The following is a 23271-nucleotide window of genomic DNA, read 5'->3' as shown; positions in this document are numbered from 1 at the left end:
CTGTCATTTGTTCACATCCCCAGTGCCTGCCACAGCTGAAACTGGCCAGGTGGAAGCCAGGATCTGTGAACTTCACATGGGCCTTCCAGGGGAAGGCAAAGCCACCTCCTGCCTCCCAGGTGTAGCAGCAGGAAGCTGGATCCAAAGCAGACATGGATGAAGACAGCCCAAGCTGTGGCTTAACCCACACTACAATGTCCACCCTCATCCTTCTACTCTGAACAAGTTTCCATCGGCTGGGAGGGCAGAGCTGGGCGCAGCGTCGGCAGTACCTGCCCACACTCCCGGAATCTCACCGACTGGCCCTCCTGAACTCCCACATAGAACCAACTGTCACGCCCCAACCAGAAGTATGTGCAGTCGCTTTTCTTGAATTCACTGTTTCACAGTTATTTATAAGACAGACTGTGCTTGCCTTTTCTCTTAGCTTGCACACAGTGAGACGCACACTCTCAGACTTTGCAAAACCTGGGTGGAAAATTGAAATAAAATTTAAACTTTGTGCCTGCAGACAGGTTTGAAATTCATGCATATGATGCAATTTCAAGAAGCTCACGGAAGGTGAGTGTTATGAAAAAAATGCTTGATTTCAAGTTGTCCACTCATTTTTGGTATATTTGAAAGGCAGAGACAGATAGCTAGAGCTTACTGTGGTGTCTCAGGCAAATGGCAGGGGCCCAAGGACTTGACTCCGACCTGCTGTTTCCCAGCCACATCCGAGGGGGAGTGTCTGGGACTCAGACGAGGTACCTGGATGACAGAGTCAAGCATGCCAGCTGGTACCCTTGCCATCTACTCACTTCTAATATCTTTTAATTTCTGTTTTTCGTAAAAGTTTTGGAATACATATACATATAAAATATAAATATATATATATATATATATAATTTTTTCTTTGGCAAGTATAATGGCAGATTTAATACAGCCTATCATTGTTTTTTTTTTTCATTAATTACATTGTATTATGTGACACAGTTACATAGATACTTGGGTTCTCCCACCCCTCCCCAAACCCTCCCACCATGGTGGATTCCTCCACCTTGTTGCATAACCACAGCTCAAGTTCAGTTGAGATTCCCCCATTGCAAGCGTATACCAAACATAGAGTCCAGCATCTTATTGTCCAGCCTATCATTGTTAAGGAGGGATGGAATGGGTAAACAGAAACATTTGGAAGTGACCCTCCAGGAGCCTTTGTGGCTAACTGGTACTTTCCCTCCATAAGTAAGGGCGCAACACAAGGAAACAGGAGTGTACGGCCTGTTACTCTGGGGGTCCCAGGCCTCCCTGGCCACTCCCCATGTGCAGAGGCTGATTTTCAATGGCTCACTGGTAAAACAAACCAACAGGGAGTGCTTATACACCCATGTCTCTGACTGAAGCCGACTGTGCACGAAGGTTGCTTTCTATGAGTCAATAAGTCACAATGCTTAGTTAACTTCTCACCTCTTGTAATGAGTGTCAGTATCAGTACACAGCCAGCAATGTGGTCACAAATCGCAACGGGGGCGAAAGGCATCAGACTGGCATATTCTGCCATTGATCAGCCTGGAACTCCAGGACTCACTTGCCACACTGGGATCTCTGAAGAGTTCTGACCCAGGGGAGGGACTGTCATTTTTCCTTTCATTTTTAAATTTCTCAGTGCGCTGTGTGGTATGTGGCACATGACATGCTCATATGTTTGGATGAATGACACCAAGACCTTAAGACAAAAGGATGCCAGTCACCTCCAACTCAGCTGTGGGTTGAAGCCTAATGCCTGGATCGCTCAGCACAGAGGGGCGATGCTGCCACAAGGACACATGGGCCAGCAGCGACCAGCTCCTCAGCGTCCTCCTCTTGTGCCAACCTGAATATTCCACTATGATTTTGAGGTCAACTTTGCTTTGGGGCCGGGGGAGACTCACAGTGTTAGCTTGTCTCCAATCAGCATGGCAAGAAGCAACAGGTGTGTTTACCGTTCATCGCCGACCTTCGGGTGCCAACAGTGCCCTGGTCAACATCTCAGCTCCACTGTCCTGTACTCACAGCCATCCCTGTGTTGCCCAGACTGGAAATACCCCGAACAGCAAGCATTTGCATTTATTCCCTTTGCCTCATTTGCGACAGTCATGGCCAAGATGGAGATGTCTGATCAAGCTCGTTATTGTATGCTTCCCCCTTTCGTGGATGCGCATTTAAAACAGACCTGGCGACATTTCAAATGCTGCCCCTCAACTCGCTGGCCCCACCTGCTCTGCCTCCTTGGCGGTGTGCTGTGTTGCTTCATTATGCTGTTCTTCCAACATTTCCAAGTTTAACTCCTCTAAGAATTCATTCCTTTCATCTTCCAGCCAGCCTTCATCCAGCTGCAAAAGAATACATTAGTCCATTATATTATGTCAGTGAGAACTCGCACTAAATTAGGGTAAACTCAAATGGCGACACCCGACCAGTTCTTTTTATCGTAATGATTCTCTTCAGAACACCAGCCTCCTATGGTTCACTCCTCAGAAAGAAGAAAAGGTGACAAGAAAAGAAATTGGGCTCTTGTGCCTTTTATCCTTTCCTGAAGCACAGCTACAGATCCCCTCTCCCGGCCAGGCAACCTCGTGGAAGAGAACATTACCGTCTTTCAAATGCACTCTGTGTAATCCGCAGCAGTCACGCTCATTACCAACGTTGCTCCACAGGTTATAAGAACCGCAATGGGACTAATAGGGCTATGAGACAATCAGGCTTCCTCCCCGAACAACAGCCCCCCAGTGAGACGCACACAAAGAACCCCATCCTGCTCTTTCATTTGAGGCTGACGCTGCCAAGTTAACAAGATGGCTCCATGCCACCAAAGTGCCCACAGCCAGCACCGATTTCCCCTGTGCAAAAAGGGAAGATTCTGTTACTCTTCACAAGCAGGGGAAAAACCAACAGGCCCTTCTCAGCCATGTGCTTTGCTTTGAAGCGCAGAGAGAGAGACCACATAGGAGACCCGGGCCGGGTGGCACCAGGCTTCTCAGAGCCATTCAGTGAGCAGATCGCTTTGGCTTTTCAGTGCCAAGTGAAGTGGAAACCTCGTGGTTACCTTGCTAATATGAGCCATGCTGACGGCGCAGGTAATTGGCCTCAAAGCGGACGCGGAGCTGGCATGCACACGACCTGCCGTTTCTGCTGATGACATGAACCGCACGGGGGCGGAGCCTCTGCCTGCCTCTGTGCTACATGGAAACAGCAGCGTCTTGGTGAGCCGAGCTGGGCCTGGCCCTGGAGCTTCAAGAGGCAACAGAACCCAATCCCCAAAGCCTGCCAGCGAGCCACTCCCTGCACCCGGAGGGGCCAGGGCCTCGATGAGGCCTTTTGTCCAATTTATTTTTTTTTTTAATTCATTTATTTTGGTAATCTTTACATAGTTGATTAGGGCACAAAGGGCCAAGGGTTACAGGAAAGTAGGTAAGACCACTGTTTTCACATTTATATATATATATATATATATATATATACACACACACATATATATATTTTCCCCTGTATCCGGGGTAAAGGAAGAATAAAGGGAGAAGTCCCACCCAGCCTCCCACCCATCCCAGGTCCCCGAGGTGGGGCCTGCTCTGAGAGTCCTGCTCATGCAGTTTTGATAGTTCAACAGTTCTGAATTGCTGCCAATCTCATTGCTCCAAGTGTGATGAAAACTCTTCGGAATCCGCTGGCTGACATAGTCTCTTCATGGTTGGGGCTCTGAGATCAGCAGTTCAGTTGGAGGGATCCCCAGAGAAACTTCATCTGAGGTGATCCCAGGCCTGATTCTTGTGTGTGTTTGCCAGTACAGGGTCCGGCACAGTCCATCGCCCCAATCAGCTTATGTACATGCTGGTGGTTGCAACTGCTGGGTCAGTTCTGTTTCCAGCTGTCTTCCACGTGAACCAGTGGGTGTTGCAGTCCAACCTGATTCTGCCTACTTCATGCTGCCACGCAAAGCAATCCTGGTTTTCATGGTCTCCAGTGGGAGTGGGAACCCAAGAGGGAGGCATCCACTTTTGTCCAACTTAAAGCAAACCTTCAAGTTCCTGATGTCCACTCAGGGCTGGGTCAGGGGCACTCATGTGGCCTCAAATCCAGCTATGGCCAAAAGTTTAGATCTAGTTTTCATCCCCATCTGCTTGGAGGGGGACTTGGCCAAACTCCACCCGGTGACCTGAATGTGCAGGTGACAATGGTGCTCATGTCCATCAAACACATAAACCTACTCTGATCCATAATGGCTCACATTTTATATCTTTTCATTCAAGTATCACAGAACTGCAATTGCCAGACTCCACATGAAACTACACAAAACTAGAAATGTTTACATTTATAAATACCAAGGAGCTGTGTGTTTACCGACGGTGGTGGATTGTAGTGTTTTGAGGGTTAATGACATGATGACAGAGATAGAGAGAACAGATGATAGAAATTAATGAGGCCGCCATGGCTTGTCTTACAGAGATGTCCATGCAGTGGACATGTGCTGCTGTGACCAGGCCCCGACTGGGCTGCAGGCACAGTCAGCACAGCCCAGGAAGGGCCAGTCTCATTGGTCACTTCCTATCCCTGCGCCATATCCCCTTCCTGCCTGCTCCTGCTCCCCCTGCTCCCTGCTGAGACTGGCTACCATGGAGCTGGGCTGCACAGCAGGCAGGGCCACTGCTCCCACAGGACGGGGCCTGTCCACATTGCAGCAGGCCACCTCTGTTTTGCCTCAGGCACAAAGACCAGGCATTCTTATGATGACGCTGCGTCCACTAGGGGCAGGGGCCAGGAAATCAGGATCCTCAATGGTCTGAAGAAGAAAATGGGCCTAAAAGGAAGGGTGCCAGTGAATGGAGTTGTCTGAAGAAGTAGCACGAAGGCCAGGACTGCCCAAGCAAGTCTGATAGATCACATCCAAGACCGCAGACAAGATCTGTCTCAGTCCTCTTTCCCTACTTTATGACAACTGTTGCTCAAGTGACATTTTGGGATATGATCAGTACCTTTTCCTTAAAATTTCCCTGTGATGTCCTTAAGGCCATGAACTTCCCTGCAGGGACACCAAGACTCCTGAGAACTGAGGTGCCAGCCCGCTGCCCACTGTCGACAGGCAGGACAGCATCCCACGGGTCATGGCTGTCCCTGACCAAGCTGCTGCATTTGGCCTTGGCCTTGACTCTTTCTGGAGCATAGCTCCTGACTCTGCCATCACAGGTGAACGGCAACGGGTCTAACAGCACCAACTCCATGTCCTTTCAAGCCACCGTGATCCTTCTGGGACATGCTAAGACCGAGGCATCTTTTCTACAGACCGATGGCTACTGAACTGCCTTGAGTTTGCCTGCAACAGGCGAACACATACGTAGACCCTTCAGCGCTCTTTCAGTGAGGTGGCTGGATTGAGAGAGTGTAGGTGACGGTGGCAGCTCTACGTGGATTTCAGAATTCACTCCCACACAAGCTGTCCAGCCCCTGTGTGGCTCGGCCTGCACCGTTTGTGCTCAGGTGTGTGGCTGGGCTCTGCGCTGGGTGACAGCACACTTTACGGGGGCCATTTAGAACAGTCAAGGACATAAAGGAAATACACACGAAAAGGGTGATCTTTTATAACCACTATATTCAAGTCAGGATCCGGCCTGACACTGAAACGCACTTCCCGATGTAATTTATAGATAGCAAGTAGCTACTGAGTCTAAAAAATATCAGATCAATAACCCAGGAGACGAATGGCGACATAACTAACTTCACTCACTCCACCGACAGACGGAGGGGAGGGCGACAATGCGTTGTCCTTTCGGCACTGTGCTGGGACATGCACGGAGGCACCAATGCTGCTTCCCTTCCCCGTCGCCTCTCCTTCGCTGTCATGACAGCTTCCCCTATCAAGCCTTAAAAGCCCCCTTTAGAAGTTGGACAAACATCTGTCACTGTAACTGAAATTTGTTGGCAACACAGAGGATGGCACCATTCTACATAAAACATCGTACCGATAGTGTGACGCTAGAAAAGGAGGGTGTCAGGTGACGGCTGGATATGCCACCACTGCTCAGGGTACCCCACGGTGCCCATGCAGTATTTGCTCGAAACTGAAAGCAAGGCTCCACACAGGATTCAGCATCTCGTCTACCATCTCTCAACTGTGAACTCTTTCGCCTGGTTGGGAGTGGGAGGAAGGAGAGGGGCCGCTCTGAGCGCTCTGGCCACGCTGCTCTATAGCTGTCAACAGGCGGAGCAGCACGGTGGAGCTGCAGCATCTGACTTTGGGGACAAGGTGGGCAGGCCGGGAAAGCTCTGGCTTACACACAATCTGTTCTGCAGACACCCAGAATAACAGCTGGACACAAAACTGCAGCCACCCAGGATGCATTCATGGGTGAACTCCGTGTGTGTCAAGTTCAGCCGGCAGGCCTGGGTGCCCATTCTGACCTGGATGTCCGGCCTTGCCACCAGCAGCACGACCGTCTTGCACTCCTCGCTGGACAGCAGTGCCACGGCCTCCTCACGGTTCTGGACATCTTCCCCATTTATCTGGAAAACAAATGCAAGTGGCACTTTCAGCTCCCCTTTCCACAAAACCACACACCATAAATGGCAAAGCCCAGCTCATTTGGGGGAAATGTATGGACAGCGCAGCTCACACGACAACCCCGTCTGCTGCCCTGCGTACAAAGCACCTTCACTCAATTACGCGCTGACTGTAAGGGCTGCATCGATCCCTGAAGGATGGCGGACATCAGAGGAAGCAGTTATGTTCATAAACGTCCAACCTGTGCCCTGGCAACATATATCTAGCCACACAATTAACCAGCCCCTGACAGCTGATGTTCATCTTTCTCCTCTCAGAGTAATGGAAGTGTCACTCCGAGATAATAGTGCTGGGGGAAGCAGGACTGGCAGTGCGGCCACCAGAATCCGTCATCCTGCGTGCTGGCTGCGAGCCAATTAGGGTGCGGCGTATCATCTCTCACCAGGCAGCGCTCCCAGGCCACGGCAAGCCTTGTTTCCACTTCATCATTTCCTATCTCCGCACGTGTCTGCCTCAGTGGCCTCAACATCAGGCCCGGGCTACCCCTCTGTGCTTCATGAATCCAAAGAAAGAAGAGTTCATGCTGGAAACCACCAAAGCCAAGAAATATCACAAAGCTCATCTCCTACACATGATGGGACATTGAAAGGTGTGTGGGAAACTGGAACTAGAAGTTGACTGTGCTGTAATTTTAAGATTTATGCATGGCTTTGTCATAATATACACTTCCACAAACTTTTTGAAGATCTTATACATATTTACAACAAAAACAAAAATTAACACAGGGTAAATCTGACTTTTCAAAAGAATAATGAGGGAAAGAACCCAAGCTTGGGTGAGCTATGGATTGTACAGAAAGATCCCAGTAGTATTTCATATATATCTTTAGCTACTAATTATAAGAGGATAAATTCATTGTCCAGTTAGGTATCTCGGATTGTATTTTCACATCCAAAGGTATTTAACTCTGGCGTCCATCAACTCTTTCCTTTGGAAATTTGGAAGATTTTCTTTTGTACTGACTGCTCAAATCCACACAGACAGTAAGAGCTTTGATCCTAACTTACAATCAGAATATGTGCAAAGAAACTTCAACTCAAAGAGGTCAAGTAATTCAGTATGAAACAAGTACTAATTACATTTGTAAGTTAGATGGATAGCAAACGTGGCTGCACCAACCATTTTCTCACTAATTAGTCTAATGCTCCTTACTAAGGATTTCCACTGACAGGCCTGAAGTCAATCACTGAGCTTTCCTGCAGTCCCTGCAGCCTGTCCGATGCACACACACAGACGGGGGTCCTGCAACCTGTCTGATGCATGAACACAGATGGGAGTCCTGCAGCTTGTCTGAGGCAGGCACACAGACAGGGGTCCTGCAACCTGGTCAAGGCAGGCACACAGACAGGGGTCCTGCAACCTGGCCAAGGCACGCACACAGACGGAAGTCTCAATGCTGGACCACTGTGAACCACCCTGACTGCAACAGTCTTACCATATGCATGCTACAAGGAAAGTAGAAAACATTAGTAAAAAAAACCACACAACCTATATTTATTTCTTTCTGTGACCAACTTGAAAATAATCATTTCTTACTTGTGTGTGCAGATGGGAAATTTAAGTCTTAAGTTTACGTGCATTTCTTAAAATTCATAAATAAAATTCATCAAACTAGGAATGGAGCACAGTTGTTCTGATGCAAGTGACCTAAGTGGCAGGTTTGCTGCTGCCCCCAACACCCTCCCCGGCACATCCACAGTCATACTCACACACACACTCACACACACACTCACACACACACTCACACATATACTCACATGCATACACACACAATACACTCTCACACACACGTTGAGAACAAAACAAAGGTATTCAGTGCAAATAATGATAAAACAGGAATGAAATCTGTGGGAAAGATTTTTGTGCCTCTTCATGAAGAAATCAACAATCTTGTATTAGAGAATGACCCAGTTCATGAGAGCTTCAGAACTAATGTTATTTTAATTTTGAAAGAATTTTAGGGGTATCACACACTTTGCCAACATCTCTGATTAGACATAATCTTAAAATCTCAGGGTCATGTTATACCCAGCAATCACTCCAGAATGTTCTAGTAGATAGAAACTTGCAGTGACTGAAGAATCCTGAAGCTGTGTGCCTGACTTTAACTGCCCCCTTTTGGCTCCATTTTCAAGTGCATTGAGCCTGTGGCCATGTTCTTGCTGTTGCCTCTTTCTGTGGCCTCACCTCTCTTGACTTACTAATTCCCAGCTGACCACTTCCCCAAGGGCTATACCTGCAAGTGCAGTTCTTACATATTTGTTCCCAAGTATATCGGTTCATAACCAGGTACGTGAGTCTGTGTGTTCTGACACTTGCGCATCTGAGCTTTGCTCTGGGCAGACATGGTTTTGGAAAAAGCGTTCACAGGATAACAAAGCATTCCTTACAGGAGTTGAAGGAACTGTGGTATTGATAAAATGTGGTTTTCTACCCGATTGTTTTACAAATATGTCACACTTAATGAATAAATGCAGATCCCATTAAGAAGCCTGGACTTCATTTTTCTTTGTTTTCCTAACTGGAGCCTGAGCAATGGACCCATGATGAAGGAAGGCGTCTGAGGCACCCGGCAGGAGAAGACAGGCAGGGATGGCAAGCTGAGGGAGCTGGGGACTTGTCACCTGCAGAAGTGAGAGGTGAGGAGTAGAGGTGGCGGGATGGCGTGAGTACACCTTGAGGACACGGTGACACCTGCCCACACTGCTGTATTTCTAATTATACAGTGTGAGGTCCCCACGTGCCAGCAGGAAAAGGCCTGGCTCTCAGCAGAAACGAATTCAATGGAGCCGTCTGCAGGGGACACAGGTGGGGAGCAGCCCTGGGAATGCCAGCTCTGGCTCCATCACCCTTTGCCAAGGGCTGCACTAGAGAGCCTCCACCTGCCACTAGCACCCCGTCTTGGTTTGGCAGTTGAGGTCAGCCATGAAACTCACCCCAGTCCTGGAGAGGCATGGGTCAACAGCAAGAACCTCGTCAGACCACACCAGGGGACAGGAACATGTGGACCCACACTCACCCACCCACTCTGCTGCCCGCAGTGACAGCCGCTCATGTCTGGTCAGCACGGATGTACACTGCCCAGCTGCCACTCACCTTCCCAATGATGTTATTGTCATCCCCTTTTAGGACAGGCCAGTTCATGGAACTGGACTTAACTGAAGTCACTGAAGACATTGTACCTCAACTAATTCATCCTCAGCTAAAAACGCTTTAACGGATGGTCTATCGTTTCTTTTGGTTTTGCAGACATTAATGCCAGAAAGTAAAGACAACTTTTCCCTAACCTTTCTTAAGACACAAAATGAAATCAAAGCTGGCGGGGCACATAGCAGGGCACGGAGGGGCAGAGGTCAGAAGATGGTTTACCTGCAGAATGCGATCACCTTCTCGGATCCGGCCATCTCTGGCAGCAATACTGTTTGGGTCCACCTGCAGAGTGAGGACACAGCCTTCAGTGGGGATGTAGAGCGTCCAGAGTCACACACAACACTCCCTACTGAGTGACGCCAGGCCTAACGGGTGTGTCAGCCAACACTCTTTCAGCACTCATGAGCAAGTTGACCAGATGGCCGTAACTGTAATGCCCTTCCTTCTGCTCTTCCTCCTGTCTTCACTCCCTCTTCTGAATTCCAGCTGTCAGCCGGGCTTCAGCCGAGTCAGGTCCACGGTCACACCATGATGCTCTGGACTCAGGAGATGTACTTCCCACTAAGATGCTTTTAAATCCTGTCTTCGCTGGCTCAGAAAAGCAGATGGCTGCATCATAAGCCCATACTATGGAAGGAATTTTTGTCTCAGGAGCCATTAATTCGTGAAGATTTATAATTGATATTACTCAAGAAATGTGAAAAAAAATCCTGTCCATTTATTTCATTATTCGGTACCACTTTACACACTGGGTAAAGTATTCACTCCAATTTACTCTCAACAAAGAGGAAGGTCTTTTGGGCTCTGTTAACAACTTATCAGATCCGGACTCCAGCAATAGTCAGGGATCCAGCGACAGCCACGGCGTGGCTCTTATGTCAGCAAGGTGGGAACTAGGGCTCACGCAGGGAGATCAGGAGGCAAATGCAGACTGAGACATGCCAATCTTGTTGAACAGTTTACAACATCTGGAGAAAGAGCTGCGGACTCCAGGAGTAGAACAGCAGGACGAAACTCACAGCCCGGAGATGGGGCGCTGTCTTGTGAGGTGGGGCAGAGTTGAGGGAACAGCCCGGAGTGGGCTTGTTTCTGGCTGATTGCACTGAGCTGATCCCATGGGGGAGGGCATGTCCTTCAGAGTCTGTATATCTCCATATCTGAAAGCTAGCAGCCCTGATTCTCCAGCAGTGCCCCCCCAGGTGCCATCTTGCGTAGTGGGACAGAGTGGGGATTTCAAGGGACAGCCTGGAGTGGGCTTGTTTCTAGCTAATCACACTGAGCTGAACCCATACAGAAAGCAGCACCAGCCTCACATCCTGCAGAGTCTGTGTGGTCCCCGGATCTGACAGCAGACAGCCCCAGATCTATGTCAGTGCCCCACTGGGTGCCATCTTGCACAGAGGGGCAAGGGCCCAGAGGTCAGGAGGAACAGTGGTAAACTGTGCATGTGCTAAGTCAGTAGCACACAGATGCCATTTTCAGGGGACCAGGCACTGTTAAGACTGAAGGCAGGTCAGCTGAGCTACACAAGAGCTAAGCTGGGAATAAACTCACAGCTTACAGCAATGCACAGGCTCCTTAGGAAAAAAAAGCTCCATTATGGCACCTTACAGACTCCACCCAAAATAACTCAAGTGACACTCAGACTTCATGGCCAGGCATGGGCCAGTTATTTAGGACCGTTGGCATCTTCCTAATCCAGGACAATGATTGAACATAAAAATTGACATGTAGACCTATAGGTAATACATCCTAGAAACTTGCAGTAAGGAGAAGAATCCGCCAACCAGCATTGCAATGACAACAGGTAAAAGAAGAGACAGAGGCACAAGGAATGTTACTGAAGGCTTTCTGGCAAAGGAGCAAAAGCCTCTACCAAGCTCAGAGTTAACTGAAGAAGCCATTGAGAAAACGGGGGACACAGAATCCAGAAAACTCATTATAAAGCTTCTGAACAGCAGTGAGAAGCACATAATACATGAGTTCAAGGAATTTAAAGAAAATGTCACACAGGAAATGCATCAAATGAAAGCTGATATAATAAAAGTTAAAAATACAGTGGAACAAACTAAAACTACAGTGGAGAGTCTCAAAAAATAGAATGAATGAAGAACCTCAGAATTGGAAGATATTTCCTGTCAGTAGGGGAAACAAACAAAAAGCTGGGGGCAGAGCTGGGCCAAGCTAAAAAAAAGTATCCAAGAATTAAAAGACACGATTAAAAAGCCCAACATAAGAGTTATGGGAGTCCCAGGAGGTACAGAAAGAGAAGCTGGGATTAAGGGTGTATTCAATTTAGTATTAAACAAAAATTTCCCTAATCTAGAGAAAGAATTGGAAAACAATATACAGGAGGGTCACAGAATTCCCAACAGTTTATCAAAAGCAAACTTCACTACGATACATGACAATCAAGCTCTCTTCAGTTGAACATAAGTGAAAAAATGCTTAAATGTGCACGTGAGAACCACTATTCTTCAATACAGTATTCTTCTCTGATAGCCAGAGCTATCAGGCAAGGGAAAGGAACTAAGGGAATACAAACTGGAGATGAGGAAGTGAAATCATCTCTATTTGCAGATGCCATGATTCTCTACAGGGGAGAACTGAAAGGCTCAGTCAAGAGACTATTGGAACTCAGAAGAGATTTTGGCAAGATAACACAGTGGTGCTGCAAACTCATACATGTGAGCAGTTTTCTAAATGCATCAATTATGTGATCTCTTTTATTCAAATGGATTCCATAGAAAACAATGAGGCAAACTCGACTGTGAAGGTTCTGGTAGGAAAAAACCAAAGCTAAGGGCCTGAGGTAACGTTTCCAAAACCTTCAACAGCATGGGACAGGAATCTGCATCCAGTGTGCCTAACTCCTGCACACATACATGGACATAAACATGTATATTAGAATATGTTTATATGCACATGAGGGATTGTCTGATGTTTGTGGAAAAGGCACGCAAGGAGAAATCGGGCATGGGTCTCAAAAATGTTCACACCACAGTAACATCAACTCAGGTTGCATTTGTCCACCGACTCTTTGCAGTACTCTGGCATAGGTGTGTCTGTATGTAAATGCCATGTTTGTCTAAGTTAAAAAAGAGACATGCCTTCCCATTTCTGGTAAAATCATCTTGGGGCAGTTTTAAATGGACATCTACAGTGCAAACTTTGGTTGCACATCTTTTACAGTCATAATCACAAAAGGCATCTCCCACTCAATGTTCCATGTCTCCAAAGTGATGCTGGGGTTGAATGAAACATGCCAGTAGGCACTCAGCCTGTCACCACAGTAAGAGATGCACTGGTGATTGCAAACGTGAACTGAAAACAGCTCACCACTCCTGTGATCCCCACAGCCAACCAGAGACCAGCCCGAGGACCCCGGCTTCCGCAGCTTCCTGCATCCTCAAGGGGATTCACTCAGATCTACAGTGTTGCCATCACCCCCTGCCAGGCTCGGACGCCGTGGTGAAAGCCACCACATTAAACAAGCTGACAATAATTACACGACTTGGGCAGCATAATTTACTTTCCTAATTGAAAGTGACAAGCATTGGAACAGCTCCAATTCTTCACCCCAGCCTCCCAGGCAGGACAACATCCCTGCTCGTGAGGCAGCCCCGCCTTCCTGCACCCAGCTCTTACCTCACTGACATAGATGCCCGCGTCGTCCTCGTCGTCCGTGCGGTAGCAGACCGTGAGCCCCAGCTTCTCCTGACTGCTAACACGGCACAGCTCCACCACCTGACAACAACACGCAGGGCAGGACATCACCTCCGAGCGCCCCCACAGCCAAGTGCACAGCCCCTGAGGCCAGCTGGAGCCCTGGGGGTGGTCCCATCACATCACCCCAACATGGGGCCCCGGGGACGGTCCCATCACACCACCCCAACATGTGAAGCCACTGAGTCAGTAACCTTCACTGTGTGTTGCTGGACACTCCAAACCATGTTTTACATTTTCCACCGTTAAGTTAGATACACACATATTTCAGTATCAAATTACCCAACTCCCTAGAAATCACAGCATAATGGATCCATTGTGATGCTGGGGTCTATTGAATAACTGAGGATGTGTAAGTGGGGTGCAAAAGGTTTGTACAAATATTGAGACTTGCTGTTTCTGTATTTGCATTTTAATAAAATGAAATAAGTTCAGACAGAAAATGAGATGCTGCTGGACTTGCTCATTCATTCGTCTTCAGAGTTGGACACAGTGCGATAACGAGCAGGGCTCTGCGTGGGGCAGGCCACGGCTGTCTATTACTGTGCAGCAACTCCTGCCCTTGGAAAGAAATGGGTTCAACCAGCCTGAAGGGAAAGACGGCCACGGCGTATGAGGCAGGGGCGATGATTCAAAGTGCGGCAGTAAATGAACGAGAAAATACATTTCCTGAAACACACGGCCAGGGGGCTGGGGATGGCAGGCCTCAGGTAATGGATACTGAATCTGTTTCCTGATTTATGGGCAGCAAAATCACAACACATTTCAGTGTTCCTCATTTGTATATAATGAAACGCACCTGCACCTCTCTCTGAAGCAGATGAGTTCGGAGACCCCACAGGAGGCCAAGACCAAAGCACAAAGTGGAGCTCTAATCACAAACGAGGAACGCTCAGAGGAGGAAGAACTAGGGCTCAGGTGCACGGGAGGCCTGCTCTTCTTGCTTGGTCTCTGTCCTTATTGCACCATCCTGCTTCACTACCTTTCCCCAGCTGGTCACAGGCCGCATCTTCATGGCGTGTGAGGACGGCGGCTCGCTTTCACACCACAGAGTTCCAAGAGGAAGAAGGCAGTCATTTTACCTCCCTCCTCAGGGTCCGTGCGTTTGTGAGTTCGTGTAAAGATGAGGTTTGGTAACCGAGCTAGGCTCCGCACATCCTGCTCCCTGAAGTTCAAGTCCTGGGATGTCTAGCGCCAAGGTAACAGTATCAGGAGATGAGCTTTGAGGGAGTAGTGTCACCTCAGTCCCTACCCTGCTCTACTGTCATTGTCCTGTGCTGGAGGAAAGCAGCCAGGCACACAGGAAGTACAGTTACCTGCTCCAAGTCACACAGCAAGTCAAGGGCAGAGCAGAGTGGACGGGGCCACATCCTCTGGTTCCACTCGCTGCTTCCACGCTGTGCCTGAATGCCATTGCGCCCCCACGCTCCCCGGACCCTGGCACTCTCGTCGAAGCAGGGCTCCTATATGCTTTATTTCAGCAATGCTTCATTGTTCTTTTTTGGAAATTATGTCTTTTCAATACAAATTTGCAATTTGTTCAGTTGCCTATTTTTTAAGCTCTGCTGCCCCTTTAGTTACACAAGCAGCTCTGTGGGCTGGCCATTATGATCTTGTATCAGTCTTATGGGAACCACAAAGAGACTCGGGTTGTGTGACTTCTTGCTTTTTGCATCTCCGGTAGCAGAGGACGGTGGGCCTTTGTGCAGGCCCCCTCTGCATTTACTGGCTGCATGAACCGTTCCTGTGAGCCTGGCAGTAGGGTGCAATGGTCTCAAGTGTGAGCATTTTGCAGAATAATTGTCCTAGAGCAAGCAGAGCATGTTTGAAAAGTTGTGTAAACAGTAGATGTGACAGTCTCTTAATCTCTGCCAACAAGAAAAGTAATGAAGGAGTGACCTGGAGAAACAAAGGTGACTACCTAAGAACCGTTCATTTTGAGTTTCTGTAGCATGTTCAGGGCGTGCGCATCACTTCCCTCCTGAGGCGTCTCCTCAGCCCATCACGCATGCACAACCGTTCTCAGAGGGGAAACTGCTTGCACACTCAACACTGAGCCAGATGTTCCATGAACGTTACGTCATTGAAGCTCACAGAGCTCCGACAGGGCACACAGCACTCCTGGTCCACGCTGCATTCACTGCATGTCTTTCTGGAAACACGAACTCCTATTCCAGCTGCAGCCCCACAGGAAGCATGTAACCTCAGTGTGAGCAAGGGAGTGTGTGGCTCCCTTAGCTGTCATCAGTCCTGGGTTGTCTGATCTGCTTCAAACCCACAAAATTGGGCCCAAAGCTTCTGTTGACATTGTAGGGAAAAGAATACGTGTACTTCCTGTGGCACTTGGACCTGCAGTCACATAGATCATAAACCATTCTACACTGTAGAATAGAAAGAACCTATGCAAGAATACACAAAAGGAATACAGGCAAAGAATGGAGAAAGATTGAAACTCAGTGTGCATTTCCACCCTTGGATGGTATTACCACGCGGACAGTAGATGGTGACTTCCACTTCCTGAAGCCTACAACAGAAACCCGCTTTTCCCATTATCATCTGCTTGGCTTCGTCTGTTTCCTGGATCACAGTCCCAATTGATTTGGGTTGATATTATCAATGCCGGCTAACAGACCAAGACATTCAGAGCTAGCCGTCAGCGGTAGGTATGAGGTAATGGGGAAGCTGTTCACCAAGTAAGAGGCTGAACCCAGCCTTTGCTTCTTTTGTAACTCCAAGGACTGTTCCTCCAGTCAATGCCTGCTTTTAGTCATTTCAGAGCTCTTTGGACTGAAACGCATGGGCTGTGTTGAAGGATGCCTGTGTGAGAGTCAAGAGACAAGCTTGGGAGGGCAGGCTCTGTGAGAAGCACTTGTTAATGTGGAGGGGCCAGGGTCAGCGCAACCCCTGACAAGGGTGTTCAGGGAAGCACAGCACTGGACAGGTGACCCAGGGCCAGTTTCCAGAAGGTCTTGTAACCAAGTCTAGGTTGGAGAAAGGAAGGGCAATCATACAAAATGCATAGCTTCTCACCTCAACCACCAAAAGTTCCCAAATTGACACTATCTAGCAAAAGCAAAGACTTATTTTGCTAGTATCCAATCTAGGCAGAAGCATGAATACACTTCATTTTAATATTAATTTCTTAGAAAAATAACATCATTACATTTTATTTCCTAGAAGCATCTGCAACAGCATTTCAGATACGCTAACTTCCGACCATCTTCAAGTGGAAGTGACATGCTTGTGTTCACCTGCTAATGTACTGGCAGACCCAACACTACAAATCAGGCCTCTTGACGTTTCTTCAGTTGCTCCCCACTCCCTTTTTTATTATCATAACAGTACCACTCTTTTTTTTTTTTTTTTAAGAGACTGGGCTGGGGCCCGGCGGTGTGGCCTAGCAGCTGAAGTCCTCACCCTGAACATGCCGGGATCCCATATGGGCGCCGGTTCTAATCCCGGCAGCTCCACTTCCCATCCAGCTCCCTGCTTGTGGCCTGGGAAAGCAGTTGAGGACGGCCCAAGGCCTTGGGTTCCTGCACCCGCTTGGGAGACCTGGAGGAGGTTCCATGTTCCTGGATTCGGATCGGCGCAGCACCGGCCATTGCGGTCACTTGGGGAGTGAATCATCGGATGGAAGATCTTCCTCTCTGTCTCTCCTCCTCTATGTATATCCGCCTTTCCAATAAAAATAAGTAAATCTTAAAAAAAGAAAGAGAGACTGGGCTGAACTGGACACCATGAACTCAACCCAGCTTTCCCATGTGGGCGGCAGGAACCCACTCACTAGAGTCATGCTCCCAGGGTCTGCACTGGGAGGAGGCTAAAGCTAGGAGCTAGGGAGAGCTATTGTAATGTGTGTCTGGGCATTTTAACCATTTTAAATGTTTGGTCCTATTCTTTCTTTTTAATAAAAAGATTGACTTGCTGATTCCAAAATTAGAGATACTAAGAGAGAAAGAAACAAAGTGAGATCCCCCATCGGTTGGCACACTTCTTCATGGCTAAGACAGCTGTGGTTGGTCCATGCTGAAGCCAGTAGCTTCATCTCGCTCTCCCACTTGAGTGGCAGGGGCCAAAATACTTAAGCCATCCTCTGCTTCATTTCCAGGCTTCATTTCCATTAGCAAGGCTCTTACTATTCATTCCCGCTCCCAGCCCTGGTGACTAGGGTCAAGGGGAGGGTGTGTGTTGGGGCGGTGGAATCCCTCTGTGGAGACTAGTGAAGGACTCCTGGTGCACAGTAGACACAGGAGCAACGGAGCCGAGAGCCTCGCCTCTGCTGTAACGCACAGCCAATCAGAATGATGGGCAGAGAATTCTCTAGCATAGCAGGGCTCGGGCTGAGAAAAAAAATATTCTTTTATCATGTAGTGTCTGCAGAAGATTTAAACAGAAGAAAGAGCAGACTCAACTTGGCATCAAAGCCCTATCCATGCTCTGAGAGGCTCAAACAGCTATCGTCATTCTAGCCAGGCTCTCTCTCACCTGGTCCTGTTGCCTTTATTGGATCTCTACTCTTGGCATTGGTAAGCTGTCTCCTCTTTGAATTACTGAAAATAACTTTTTCAAAAGGAGGTGTTAACAGTGTTTCTTTGATATTAGCGTGTACTTTCTGTAAAGTCAACAGCAGAGAAAGACGCTGTGTGCTGCGGTCCTGAGTGTCCTACTTGGGTATGTTTGTGAGCCACTTTGAATGAAGAGTATCAGCTAAGAGGGCACAGTCTGCACTTTGGGATGCAGGCTACATGTTCACCTGAGAACGGTAGAGATGTCCGCTCTGTGCTTATACAGGCGCAGAGAACAGTTCTGGTATTGAGGTAAAATCTGAGCAGCTTCAACATAATCCATGGGTCCACCCCGCTGGGGAGGCACCTGGGACTGAGCCACGGGGTTTGGGCAAAAGCCACAGTGTTGTCAGCATTGTTTCAACTAGTATGAGAAGTTGCCATGGAGAGGCAACATTTTGGGACGTTGGCAGCATGGCAAGGATCTGGCACAGCAGGTATGGCACTAGAATGGGGAGATAGGAGAGGACAGGGGACAGGCAGAGCTATGGGGCCTGGCACTGCAAGCTTCGTGTGGGCTTGCCAGGCCTGAAGACCACTGCAGGGGCACAGCTGAGTAGAAAGGGTACATTTACCGTCAGTTGGTGCCAACAGCACATGGAAGATTCTGGGGCATGTTTTCTCCAGAAGTGTAAGATTGTATTTTGGGATCTGAGAAACATTGAGAAACATGTTCCTTAAGAGTAATTATTAAAAGATGCTCATTGTTCCTAGATTAATACACCCTGGTGTGCCAAAAGACATTTCCCTGCAACTATCTTGTGGGCCATGGTAAGTGATGGCACATTCTGGAATTCACACGAGCAGTCTAGCTATGTCAGTTGTCACAAACACGAAGCACCCAAGAACTCACTGCAGGCCACAAATGCCAGGTCTTTCCTTTCTACTCCTTCTTTGGGGGAGCTGGCCTTTCCTAGTTGTTTTTAATGCAATCTACTGTGACACATGACATGCACGTTCTCTTTACTAACAACAAAATTTTAGTGACATTAAAACCGGTTAGTAGGTCTGAGTATCTTTCGGTCTGATTTATGAGAAGGGGATCATCTACACTAATCTATTTCAGTTATTACATTGAATTCCAGACTGAATTCCGTGTCCTTGCTGACATCACAGAAATTTGTCAGTCCCTCCGCAGAGCATCCCTTCAGTTGAAAAACAGGAACTTTCCAGCACGTGTTATTGGGGAAGCATACAAGGAAGATGAATACAGGAGTAAGGGAAGGAAACAAATCTGTGGACAAGATGGACTTTGCTGCTATCAGCTGGTTACTACTGGACGAGGAAGCAGGGTTTCCTGACCAGGCAACAGGATACCTCATGACGCTTATAATCACTGCCAAAGTACACGCCTTAACAACAGACGCTATCAAAAGGAGAAAGCTTATTTTACTTAAACGCTACATGGCGCACTTACAGTACTCTGTGGCATAATTTTCTCAGTGTGATCACAGCTACTTGCTTGTCCTCACAGGATCTGTGATTGACATACACTGTGATGTTTACCACTGTCCTTATTTATCAACTGTTGTAGAAAAAGTAAAATAAATGAACTCAAGTTCTATGGGATTATTTAGCCTCTTGTGGGCTGGTGCGGTCGTGTAACCCGCTAATCCTCTACCTGCAAGTGACGGCATCCCATATGGATGCCCTTTTGTGTCCCTGCTGGTCCATGTCTGATCCAGCACCCTGCTCATGGCCTGGGAAAGCAGCGGAGGAGTGCTCAAGTCCTTGGCCCTGGCACGCACGTGGGAGACCTGGGAGAAGCTCCTGGTCCCTAGTTTTGTGACAGCTCAGTTCTGGCCACTGCAGTCATTTGGGAAGTGATGGAAGACCACTGTTTCTCTTTCAAATACAAATAAGTAAATCTTAAAGATTACTTACCCTCTCCCAAGTCCATCTTCTCATCGTTCTAGATGATGTTAGCTCTCCAGCTACTGGTGCACAGGCGTGTAACTGCAACCCACTGACGCTTAAGAGGACTTTTAGTAGTAGTCTATGATATTTGGATTGACAAATCATCTGCTTAACTAAAATATCTTAACTGTTTCACTGATTTTTTGTTTGCTGTTTTTTCCGTTACTAATGAGATTAATATAATGACTTGCGGTCATTGGAAAATTAATTTCAACCCTCATACAATCTGCAATCTGGCTTTCAGTTTGTACAAAGACAGGGGCCATCAACATTAACCTGCACTACACCAACACCTGTTCACCACCACCTGACTGATGACAGTGCAGTATTCTCAGCGCCAGCCCTACCCTGCTGCAACACGGCGATCCTCAAATCTGCAAGGTGCCATGTGGGGGTGGGCACAAGGCTGCTGCCGACAGGGTCATGATCATGGTGCAGGGCTCACCAGGGGGCAGCACGCACGCTCACGGATCCTTTCAAAAGGTGCATTACATGTTCCTAAAGGGAAATACAAGCAGTGAACTCCAACTGCTACTGTGATGATGGCAATGACTTAATTTTTAACATATTCTTCAATTTTGAACATTCTTCTCTATGAACATGCATTTACTTAGAATAAAAAAATAAATGTTTTTTTCAAATACAAATATTAACCATGGAAAAAGACAAGCAGATGCTATGTATGCATCAGGATACTTAGCATAGGTTTTTCACTTCCATTAGGTCGGTCGGTCTATATCTGTCTACATTTATTTACTAGAAAACGGAGATCAAGAAAAAGGAAGAAATGCAACTTGACTGATTCAGTAGGACAAGTTGAAACCAAACACAAGGAGTATGTGAAGAGTGGACAGCATGGTGGGCACTCCTCTCCTGACCTGAGCAACACAGAACCCATGGAACAGAACAGGACAGAACGGAACAGAAGACAACTCCACTTTCATTTAAAGAAGATGCCCGCTAGCCCTGACTGCTGCTTTCACATGCACACAGCACCAGCCCACTGCCTGCCATTCTGCCCTGAGACCACACTCTGCACAGCAGGGCAGGGATGGTCTCCCTGCCCCAGGGTGGGAACGGCTTCCCCAGTGCGCCACATTCAGGTTTGGGTCTGGAGGTCTTCAGCGTTACTTCTGACTCTCCAACTCTGGCCTTTTACAGATCACGGTCACTGCATGTAAGGTGGGTCTCCTGTTCTTCCTCTGATGCTGCTCTCATCCAGGTCCCATTCACCTGAAAGCCCCTGGTTCACAGGGTTCCATCACATCAGCCATGCTGGAAGGCAGTCTGCTTGGTTCTTACTGGTACCTGTGGTCAGTCCTAACCTGCTGACACCTGAGGCTCCCTGCTGTGACCCAACCAGCATCTCCGATGCTTCTCATACTACTGCACTGAAGATGTTACAAGCAGGCCATGCTGGGCTATAGATTTCTTCCCCATTTTTAGCTGTATACTCCACCTCCTTAAAAAATGTATGCTATCTCATCTAGCATCGCAAAGAAAACTCCACCCGTGCCCAGTGATCTAATGCACCATGAACCTGTGGAGTCTCATTTCTGACCACTGTATCCCTGCAAACAGAGAGCACCCAGTGCCCCCTGCTGAACAAGTGCCCAGATGGCTCAAGGCATTGTGATTGCTGGCTTTCTAGAAGGCCAGAGATGGATAGGACCTCCGTATCATGAGAGTGAGCAGAGAAACAACCTGGGAAGGTATTCCAGGGAGTCCCTTCCCACTTTAGCAGTGGCTCAGCTCATCCGTGCAAGAGTTTTGATGGAAAAGCACCGGGCCACCTGACAGCCCTGCTTCTGCCCCTTCGGACTTGGCGCATTCTAACACGAAAGTCCAAGATTAGTATTAAATACGAAGGGGAAACCATGTTCCCCTCACTTTATAATGTACAAAAGCCTTCCCCAGGGCCTGGCTCTATGGCTCACTGGCTAAAATCCTCACATTGCAAGTACCAGGATCCCAGATGGATATCGGTTCATGTCTTGGCTGCTCAACTTCCATTCTAGCTCCCTGCTAGCCTGGGAAAGCAGTCCAGGACGGCCCAAAGCCTTGGGACCCTGCACCGTATGGGAGACTCAGAAGAAGCTCCTGGCTTTGGATCAGTCACTTGTGGAGTTATCTAGTGGATGGAAGATGTTTCTGTCTCTCCTTCTCTCTGTAAATCTGCCTTTCCAATTTAAAAAACAAAAGCCTTCCCTGACCTGGCTGAATTCCCAGGACCCCGAGTTCACCAGGGATGGACTCAGTGGATAGTATTGCTTGCACAGTGCCTTGAGTGTGGCAACTTCTGCAGAGGAGGTCATGGGTCTATTTCTACCTTTTATTTGATTCCACACACTTCTGAAGTGCCTGTATATGGCACAACTAAGGCAGGAAGACAGGGCACAGCTTTCATAAGGGAACACAACTATAAAACGGAGGCACTACATACCAGGCGAGTTTAACATAAAAAGATTTTCAGTGAGCACTAAGCATAGTGGGAAATAAATTTTGCCTTCAAACTCTTTAAACCTTTTGTGGATTAAAGATTAAAGTCTTTCTTGAAATTTATAATACAGCCAGGAACTACATGTTAGGTGGACAGGAAAGATTTCTTACACTAGACGTGTCTTTAATCAAAAGGAAACATTAATAAATAAATATTAAAGTCTTCTGTTTGTAAAAGACGCCATCACAGTACCAAAGAGACAAGTCACAAACTGAGAAATACTGACAACACAAAGAATCGATTGCAAATTATCTAAAGAACACAGAATATCAATAATTAAAAGTCCAGTTAGTTAAATAAGCCATGAAAGAAATGAAATGGCATTACAAAGAAGAAACTTGAACAGGCCCCAAAACACAAGCGAATGTGCTTAACCTTGCGAATCCTCAGAGACTGGAGGCTCAAACCACAATGCGTTGCCATTTGAAATTAGCTGGAGGAAGTTAAAAGCCTGGAAATGGTGCCTAGCGCTTCTGAGCGCGGTGGGATGTGGGAGCATCCCACAGGCAAGCGGCAGTTAGCACTGACTCTGGTTCTGCCTTCTCTGCAAATACAATATCCATATCCCATATCCCAAGAGGCCCAGCATGGCACTCTACCGTGCTATGTAAAATGATACCAAAAAAAAAAAAAAAAAAAACTTGGGGCCAGGAACAGTAGCCTAGTGGCTGAAGTCCTCATCTTGCATGTGCTGGGATTCCATATGGGCGTTGGTTCCCAGTTCCAACCCAACTGTGGGAGACAGGTCATGTGGATGCAGGACAAATGGAACATCAAGAATCAAAATGTGAAAAAGATGCAACAACAGAGCAGCTTTATTAGAATTCCCTGTTTGCTTT

At 47.7% G+C, this 23271-nt stretch overlaps 1 protein-coding gene across 1 annotated transcript in view; it reads right to left on the bottom strand.

Annotated features, from left to right (window-relative positions):
* The window catches only part of PDZRN4 (PDZ domain containing ring finger 4), a 240298-nt gene that overhangs the window by 2547 nt on the left and 214480 nt on the right, over positions 1–23271 (bottom strand). The window contains exons 4-7 of the mRNA XM_058655799.1: positions 13370–13468; positions 9941–10003; positions 6412–6513; positions 2235–2351 (exon numbers count right to left, since the gene is read on the bottom strand). Coding sequence (XP_058511782.1) covers positions 2235–2351; positions 6412–6513; positions 9941–10003; positions 13370–13468 — 381 coding nt within the window. The remainder of the gene's footprint in view (positions 1–2234; positions 2352–6411; positions 6514–9940; positions 10004–13369; positions 13469–23271) is intronic.

Source organism: Ochotona princeps, chromosome 27, assembly GCF_030435755.1.
Source record: "Ochotona princeps isolate mOchPri1 chromosome 27, mOchPri1.hap1, whole genome shotgun sequence".
NCBI lineage: Eukaryota > Metazoa > Chordata > Mammalia > Lagomorpha > Ochotonidae > Ochotona > Ochotona princeps.
This window is presented reverse-complemented; position numbering and strand designations above follow the sequence as displayed.